Genomic DNA, 8,960 nt, shown 5'->3' with positions numbered 1-8,960 from the left:
CCTCCCCCCTCCTCCCCCTCCTTTTCTCCCTCCTCCTCCCCCCTCCGCCCCCTCCTCCTCCCCCTCCTCCTCCCCCTCCTCCTCTCCCTCCTCCCCCCTCCCTCCCCTCCTACCCCTTTCCCTCCTCTCCCCTCCTCTTACCCCCCCCTCCTCTTCCCCCCTCCCCTCCGTCCTCCTCCCCCTCCCCCCATCCTCCCCGTCCCCCCCCCTCCTCCGCCCCCTCCTCCTCCCGGCGTCACTCGCGACCCCCGCGACCAACCTCGCCACAGATCACGCGAACATCCTTGGGAGTGGTCGATCTCGAGCTGGGATACTCGATTATCAACGAGTATTCACCACTAATGGGGTAACGCCGAGTTTATCCGATTACTCGAGAACTATAATGGGTGAATTTACGAACCATCGGACTCATCACTGGTGGGACCCTAGAGCTGGGACATTGAGATTATGTAAGTGACCGATTGCGGCCATTCTCTCTCGATACGCATTAAGTGCCCCTTGGTTAATTCACCAGACATCGTCAGCGATAAGTGAAGAGAGGAGCCGTGGCTCACGTCGCGTTCGCTTTGCACTCGGGTTCATCATCACCACCTGCCACGATAAATCCACGACTGGTCAGTGACTGCAGGTGAACCGATGTCATCGCTCCATCGTCCATCGACTGTCTAATAATTATTATAATAACAATAATTATTATTAGTATAATTATTGTTATTGCATTGACCATCGCACATGCCGTGACCCGTCTCGTGGCCGCACGGCGCGTCCTGCCCACGCCTCCTCTGCGCTGCCGCTCAGCTTGTCCTCAGCTTGCGTCTGTGCGCCAACCCACGTGCCAACCCACCCTCTCTGCGAGTCTCTTCTGAAACGTGACAACCAACAAAGAGCCAAGAGCGAGGCGTGCGACATGTGCACGCTTCGCCGAAGTCTTCTGAGTTGAAATGACGTTCCTCCACTTTCGAGGACATTTAACTTAAGTTGCAATTATTTACAATCACAGAATTAATACGCAGTTACGCGAAGGGAGGAGACTAATGATGTCTTGATATTACAGTATTTAAGTAGCTTCTACTCTGCGCAGCCGCGCCGACGATGAGGAGAAAGTCGATGAATAACTGAGAGAGGAGGAGCGGAATAAATTAGAGAGGGGGAGGAACTTCGGTGACTGGGAAGGGGGAGGAGCTTCGGTGACTGGGAAGAGGGAGGAGCTTCGGTGACTGGGAAGGGGGAGGAGCTTCGGTGACTGGGGAGGGGCTTCGGTGACTGGGGAGGGGCTTCGGTGACTGGGGAGGGGGAGGAGCTTCGGTGACTGGGGAGGGGCTTCGGTGACTGGGGAGAGGCTTCGGTGACTGGAGAGGGGGAGGAGCTTCGGCGACTGGGGAGGGGGAGGGGCTTTGGGCCGCGACGCGGGGCACCTCCCGCTGTTTTTGAACTCGGCGGGGCCATTGGGCGCGAAAGAAACGCGAAGTCGGCCGAGTCCTCAGTGACTCACACGGTGGTCCACCCCTCCACCTCGTGTCTCCCTGCGTCTCCCCGCGTGTTGCCCTGTGCGAAAGAGAGAGGGGGGGATAGGCGGAGCAGCCACCGTCCGTGGCCTGGTCGAGGAGGCGGCGCGGAGGGATGAAGGGCCTCGCCTCGGCCTGCAGGGCCATGCAGAAGCGCAGGAAGCCGCATCTCAAGCTCGCCAAGGGCGCCGAGTTGATGGTGAGCGAGGGCCGCTGGAGGAAGCTCCGGAGCAGGGGTCTGTCGCCCGCAGCCCGCCGGCGGGACGAGCTCCGCGACTTCGTTGTCTGCGGGTGGCGCAGCGGCCGCCTGAGCGCCTCCCAATGGGAGGTTAAATCCTGGTTGGGGGGTGGCTCGGCCCAGCGTCTCTCAGGGGTCGATATAATGAAGTTCCCCTTCATGGGGAAGATCTACAGTGGTCGTGCAATGGATAGACTCGCCTGCGCCATGAGAATGTGGAATTGTCACCACTGCCTCGGGGTTGGAAATGACTTGCAGCCCGCGGCTCGCGAACGCCGGCATCGTGTCCGCGCTGATTAGAGGTACCCAAGTGGGGAGGAGGAGGGATCTTTGCCGATTCGATCCTCGGGACATTACCCCCCCCATTGCTGTAGGAACATTGGCAGTGAGGGACGCAAGTGACTGGGCGCTGTAGGGAGGGTACTGGGTATCGGTACTGTACAGCTCTCGTGTCGATCCACTGCTGGATGAGGGGGGGGGGGGGGTGTGCCACCAAACCCCCCACTGGCTCCGCCAGTGCGCAGGCCCATGATATTTGTCTGTAATAATACAAGAGTATTGGTAAATATCTGCCTTAAAAAATGTCCTGGAATTGATGTATGTTATGTTCCGCATATTCCTCATAGACCCATGAATCCGAGACAGTGGTAGCAGAGTACTGCACTGTGGAGAGTCCTCACAGGAAGATGGCTAGATTTGAAGCTTTCGTGACTGCAGGAATCCATACTCTTTGGTTCTTTCGGTAAAGTCGGACGCTTGTGTTGTACCCGAAACGTCGTGATGTATTTTATACCTACGTGACTTTACCGAAAGAACCAAAGAGTAGGAAGATGGCTGTTGTGCTGCCTGCCCCACAGATGGCCCTGGACTGCATGTTGATGCTCAAGTCGCTGGCCCAGGAGGCGCATGCGGCGGCCGTGGAGGCGAAGAGCTCCACCATCACGGAGGAGCACATCGCTGCCGTGTGGAAGGTGAGGCCTGGGCTCACTGCTCGAAATAAAGCAAATTTATCTTGCAGAAATAACCTTATGCCTGGACCCCACACCTTCCCAGAAATTTATTGAGGCTAAGGTGACATGCACTGCCTGCCTGTTAATCCACTGCTAAATGAGAGCCTTGTCACGCGGGTTGTAGTTTTTTTTTACCATGTCGCGCCAGTGCAGGTTGAAGGTAGGAATGTAGTTGCCGGAGCGTACAAGTACATGACAACAATCGATTTTTCTGCACTGCACACCATATTGCCCACAAGCACTATGACCTGTCTGTACATGATGGTTACCTTTCCAAGCACTATACAGGCTCAAACCTGTTTAGATTCAGAGATCAGATGCATTCTGGGTGATTTGATTATTTGTAGTCAGAAATATGTTAAATCGTTGTTTTGTGTACATGTTTTGGAATTTGCTGTTTTTGCTGTATTTATTTAAACGCAGGTTTCCCTTTTAAAATGCAATGGCCATCCCAGTGGAATCTTACCTGGTCATGCTGCTAACCTTGCTGATATTGTTTCAGATGGTAAAGAAGAAAACCCACGGCTGAACTGGATGTGACCTCTATCCCAGGCAGGACTAACAAGACTATGGATCCGATTAGATCAACCCCTAACCCCAAACTCACTTGTAGAATTTCCACCTGTCCTGGTTTTCTCAGATGTTTTTTTATGTGGCTGTCCTGGGAAACATCTTCCTCGGGTGTGAAAATTCCCAGTTTGTCAGTTGCTTACTTGTACCCCACCATTCAAGACAATCCATTTAGATGTGGTTCTCCCCTCCTCCACTGTTGTGATGCTTTATTTGTCCTCGTGTTTTGTATGAGGTGGCAACCCTTACCTGCCATTCCGCAAGTTATCTGAAAACTGGGGCAGTGGTGGGATTCGTGCTGAGGTTACAATATTGATTAAAAAGTCAGTGTTATGTTTTGAACAGGTTGGGTCTTAAGAGGTGTTGCTGTGTTCATATTATGTTTGTGTTGAGCATTAATATTAAACTTTATCTACATTGTTTTGAATCTGGTATGTGAATTGTGGAGGGAAAGTGAATGAAAGGTCAATGAGACAATGGTCTGAGTCCTTGAGTAAAAATGGTTTGGCAAATGAATACAAATTATACTTGATATTGTCCAGCAATGTGTTTACTGGTATAAATGGAATACTAAAAACATGTGTAGTGTAGCACAAGTCGGAGATGAGCGAGTTTCAGGAGGCACCTTTTATTGTAACACCTTTCTGGCCGTTCGCACACAGGCTCGCCTCCTCTCTTGCTCACGCTGCCGTACAGCCCAGCCTAGACACAACCCTAACCGCATTGCACCGACGGCGTCGACCGAGACAGCTAACCACTGTCCAGCCGCGCAGTTATCGCGTGAAGGCGGCAGCGGCGAAGACAACAGCGACGACGAGACGAGTCCACTCCCCGAACCGGCAGCCTGGAGCTCGCGCTCCGCTCCTTTTATTCTCCTCGGCGCGGCCTGGGTCCGCGCTGGCTCCGCGCTGGCTCCGCGCTGGCTGAGCCTCCCTTCTCGAATCCACTCGCGGGTTCCAGGGGCTTCCCGATGAGGTCTTCCGTGACCCTTGCCCCAGTTCCTCCGCCTTGCCGGCACGCACACCGTGTATGTGCTCGACGGCGTGTGCGCTGTCACCGCAGTTGCCGCTGCTGGACAGCAGTCGGCGCTGTGTCACTACAAGTATCCTACGATGTGGAATGTGGTAAGTAAAATCTTGACGTAAGTTATTGTGACTGCAGGAATTCATATTCTTTGGAACTTTCGGTAAAGTCACGTATATAAATAAATATACATTTGATATCAAAGCAAAAAACCGACGACGTTTCGATCACAACACAAGTGGTCTTCATCAGGCGGTGGGGTTTTTGCTTTTCAATTTATTAATTTTATTTCATTTTTATTTTCTATCTACGTGACTTTACCAAAAGAACCAAGAATATTCATCTGCATACTTGGACTTACATTTCAACTCGCACAAACAGAATCAGAAGTTTATTTCTCGAGTAAAGCACATTGAGATAAGCTCCTTTTCAAGGGTGACTCGGTCCGGTAGATATCAAAATATTGCAGATTTTTTAAACACCTTAATAGCAATTGTAAAATTACACACTTAAGTGGTTTTAATAGTTTAAATGACAGATGGCAGAATGGAGATACCAAGGGACGAAACTTGGTGGTTCCCAGCTGCATTAAATGATTTCTATATAAATTTTGTGCGAAATCTTGAAACTATTAATGGACGATAAGACGCGCTTCGGAAATGTTTAGGACTGCCCAATGGTAATAACACGTGGGACAAATACAGAGCAGTAGAAAGCAGAGGTGTGGACTCGAGTCATGTGACTTGGACTCGAGTCAGACTCGAGTCATGAATTTGATGACTTGCGACTCGACTTGGACTTGCATAACAATGACTTTGTCCCACCTATGAGATGTGGACTCGAGTCATGTGACTTGGACTCGAGTCATGAATTTGATGACTTGCGACTCGACTTGGACTTGCATAACAATGACTTTGTCCCACCTCTGGTAGAAAGAGCGCTCGCAACAACACAGCCACGCGTGGCCGGGCAGTCCGGAGGAGTGGAGGCGTCGCCACTTCCAGCGTCACCGCGGGGCCCGCCGCTTCCGTCCACTCCGATGACGTTTCGCGTCCACGACGTACACGCGGTTCAAGTTCAAGTTCATTTATTAGGTATAGCCCTGTGAGCCATTCAGCTCTTGAATCGGGTGCAACCGCAACAAACAAAAAACAAAAACATGAACAAAAAACATCTTAAAGTGAATATGTGACTAAGTGCAAACAGAAAATCCAAGAAAAGACAGCAAAATATTGCAGAAAAAACACCGTACACCAACGCTGTGTGCAAAAATCCCAGTGGGATGCAAGTCAAACAACAACAACAACAACCACAAGACAGCTTAAATTAAGGCCATCAGTCTAACTCTGTACTACAACAAACAAACATGGCTAAACCAATACACTTTTCGAAATCACCAAAATAAAGCCATGAAAGCAATGAAAAAGCAATCATAGGAACGTCCTGGTGACGTCCTGCAGCGTGCCGCCGACTCGCTTTATCGTGTGGACGAGATGTTTTGTTTGTTTCTGGACGGCCCTGCCAGATGCTCGCGAGTCGCCCAATGGGGGCCGCGCAGCCGCCGTTCGTATTCCGTCTTAAAATAAAAACAATTGTTACCGCGCGGCTCTTCAGTGCGCGCTGCGGCGTCACGTCCAAGCAGGCCGCGAGCGGCCATGTTGGTGAGGGAGAGCGGTGCCACGCCCCTCACCCCCTCCCAATATGGGCGCCTCCCTCCGCCTTCCCAGGGACCACGTGGGCCAGGCGCGCCGAGCGCCTCCCTCTGCCCTTGGCTTCAACCAAACAGCGAGGTGGGTTACCGCGGCCTACGGCGCTCCGCTCGGGTCCTCGCAGCGCTCCCTACACGTTCCCGGTTGAGTCTCCAGGCCGCTGCAGGACCCAGGTGGGACCCGGCACCCTTTAGGGTCCCGTTGGGGTCCTGTACCCCTGTCGGGGTCTCTCTATCTCTTGTTTAACTTGGGGTCCGCATGGCGACGGGCGACATCGGCTGCTCGTAGAGTCGCCCGAGCTTCGCACCTCGGCAGCAGCGCTTAGGGAATCGTCACCTGCAGTCGTCGCAGCCTCCGGCTTTTACAACACTCGCCTTGTAGACTCGGCGCTCTCAACCGACTCGTAGAGGTTACCGAGCGCGCACAATGGCACGTCGACATAAATGTTCAGGTTCGCCCACCACGGATGAATCGCCGACTTGCGACGGACGGGCTCCTGTAGCTGAGGCTGTTGTTGCTGACTGCTGCGCTTTTGTTGTTAGGCTGATGCTGATGTTGACATCGACATCACGAGACTCGAACTTGGTGTCTTTAGTTCTCAACTCGCTCGACTAAATAAACTTGAAACGTATTGCTGCGTCACTTGACACCCCCCATATCCCATGCTCGTCCCTCCGCTAATTATCGGAGCCCCGCTGTCTGCGTGATGGGTGCAGGAGATGCCGGTCCCCGTGGGCTCCTACGGACAGTCCCAGCAGCCCAGCTGCTTCGACCGGGTCAAGATGGGCTTCATGATGGGCTGCGCGGTCGGCATGGGGGCGGGCGCGCTGTTCGGCACCTTCTCGGCACTCAGGTGAGCGCAGCTGCGGTGATGTGTGTGGACTTGCAATTCAGAGGTCGCCATTTCGATCTCCCATCCCAGGGACTGAAACAATGCTGCACGTGTCCTACCGCCTCGCCCCAGCCCACCACTCGGGTCACGTGTGGTGGGGTACATTGTGGGTACTCTCATCGCTTCCAAGACGTCTGGCGAAGCGTGGACGAGTGGGTCAAGAATGTGTTTCTCCCGCGTGAGCCATTGTGGTTTTAAGGCAGGGGGCACATTAAAGTACCATTAAGCTGCACCGCTCTGCTGATCAAGACTGCACCGCAGCCGCTTATGACTAGTCGGTGTATACTGGTTCCCGTTCAAGCACGATCCAGGCGCAAACGCCACTGATCTCTCCAGATCTGACGAGATCGGGTGCATTCAGGGCGATTTGCTCATAGGCCATGCGAGAACTATACTCGTGTCACGAGTTGAACTTCAGCCAGATTGTTGCCCCCTTATCGTCGTGATGTGCGTGCGCAGGATGGGGCTGCGGAACCGCGAGCTCATCGGAGGCATCGGCAAGACCATGCTCAACAGCGGCGGAACTTTTGGCACCTTCATGGCCATCGGCATGGGAATCCGGTGCTGATGGCGTGGCCCTCCCCCTCTGCTACCAACCAATGTTACCGACTCCTTGAAGCACCGGAGGCTGTGTGAGCAGCGGTGAATTGGGATTGTTTAGACGGAATGTGCCCTTGCGCACGTAATTCTCGCACCCATTAAAGACTGATGCAGTTTCAGACACAAATGGACAAACATTAAATGGGAAAATTGCATTTGATTTAGCTATCACTTCCCTTACAGATTAACACTAGTTATTTGTATTATTTAATCGGCTTCTCCCTTCCCCAGTTAAATTAGCAATTATGAATAGTGAGTCTCCCACATTACTTTCCAGTTGCCAAAAGATTGACCTAAAGTAAAAAATATCACAATTTACAAAGCGTTACACAAAGTAAACTGTTACGGGAGGCTGAATACCAGGAATCGCTCCTAAGTCTGCATAACAAAATTAAATCTTAGAAAAAGTTGCTAAATTTGTCATTGGCCTTTTACATTTTATCACCAGGGAAACTAAAAAAGTGTAAAATTTAGTGACAATCCCTAAAATTGTCACCACTGTGCATTACTCCACGTACTGCCTCCCACAATCATGCCCACAGCAGATACAATTAAATCGAGGGGACCCTCACTTTATTTTAACTTCCTGGGTGTTTGGTGGGGGGTCAATACTGCCAATGCCACGACTGCTGTGATTACAGCCTTATCGTGGTCCTGAGCCCAAGGGCGTGCCAACTGGCAGGGGTAACCACCTACACCCTGTGTCGGTGCTTGTGTTGTATAGCTCTCCGTTGTGCTTTTGGATTGTCATCAAGTTCCTGGTATATGAAGCAAAACGTCGAACCTCGTTCCAAACAAAGTGAAAATGCATTGGAGAGCTGTAAATACCTGTTTGAAATCACTGTGTTGTTGAGTCTGCAGTCTGGTGGGATCTAAATAACTTGGGGACACGGCTGCACTATCCAGCAACCTGATAATAAAATGTGCACGGCTTTGCAATCGAACCGAAATAGACGTGAATGTGGTTCCGATGTAAATGCAGGTTCTCGCAAGTGGTGGTGGACATATTCCAATAAAATGCCTCTGACCAAGAAGTGTTGTGGCTGCATCTGTATGCCTGGTAAAAAGTCAAACCAAGTAGACATCTGACACCACTTTCATTTTCAATTGTGGCCCCTTCATTTCCTCATACCCAATTGGCTTTTGTTGCTGGTGAACACAGCACAGATTGTGTTATCAGTGTCGTGAGACTAAGATTCCGGGTCTCTCGTGGTGCATGTTAGAAAATGGCCCACAGAAGCAGATATTTCAGAGCTACCTCTGAAATACCTCCATACAAATGAACTCTGGTCCACGCAGTAAGGGACAACACTTTCCCACCCACTCTGCCACTTACAAATGTTCGTCATGATAAACCTTTTTTAATCAATTACATTTTTATAATTTACTCTTGATTTGAAGTTTTCGTGACTG

At 51.5% G+C, this 8,960-nt stretch overlaps 2 protein-coding genes across 3 annotated transcripts; both read left to right on the top strand.

Annotated features, from left to right (window-relative positions):
- Positions 1–1,351: 1,351 nt before the first annotated feature.
- On the top strand, positions 1,352–3,743 carry CENPW (centromere protein W). Its single transcript, XM_078604550.1, has 3 exons — positions 1,352–1,704; positions 2,601–2,714; positions 3,256–3,743. Exons 1-3 carry the CDS (start codon positions 1,621–1,623, stop codon positions 3,280–3,282), a joined length of 225 nt encoding a protein of 74 aa, XP_078460676.1. The 5' UTR covers positions 1,352–1,620; the 3' UTR covers positions 3,283–3,743.
- A 1,681-nt stretch (positions 3,744–5,424) lies between these two features.
- ROMO1 (reactive oxygen species modulator 1) lies at positions 5,425–8,581 on the top strand. Of its 2 annotated transcripts, none has more exons than XM_078604549.1 (3): positions 5,425–6,136; positions 6,772–6,908; positions 7,407–8,581. In XM_078604549.1, exons 1-3 carry the CDS (start codon positions 6,002–6,004, stop codon positions 7,513–7,515), a joined length of 381 nt encoding a protein of 126 aa, XP_078460675.1. In that variant the 5' UTR covers positions 5,425–6,001; the 3' UTR covers positions 7,516–8,581. The 2 variants fall into 2 exon arrangements, with proteins under 2 accessions (XP_078460675.1, XP_078460674.1); XM_078604548.1 differs by having other exon boundaries at positions 6,064–6,228.
- Positions 8,582–8,960: the final 379 nt, after the last annotated feature.

This window comes from Lampetra planeri, chromosome 22 (genome assembly GCF_965212315.1).
Source record: "Lampetra planeri chromosome 22, kcLamPlan1.2.h2, whole genome shotgun sequence".
NCBI classification, from domain to species: Eukaryota; Metazoa; Chordata; class Hyperoartia; order Petromyzontiformes; family Petromyzontidae; genus Lampetra; species Lampetra planeri.
Note: the sequence above shows the minus strand (reverse complement) of the source record. Positions and strands in the feature narration are given on the sequence as shown.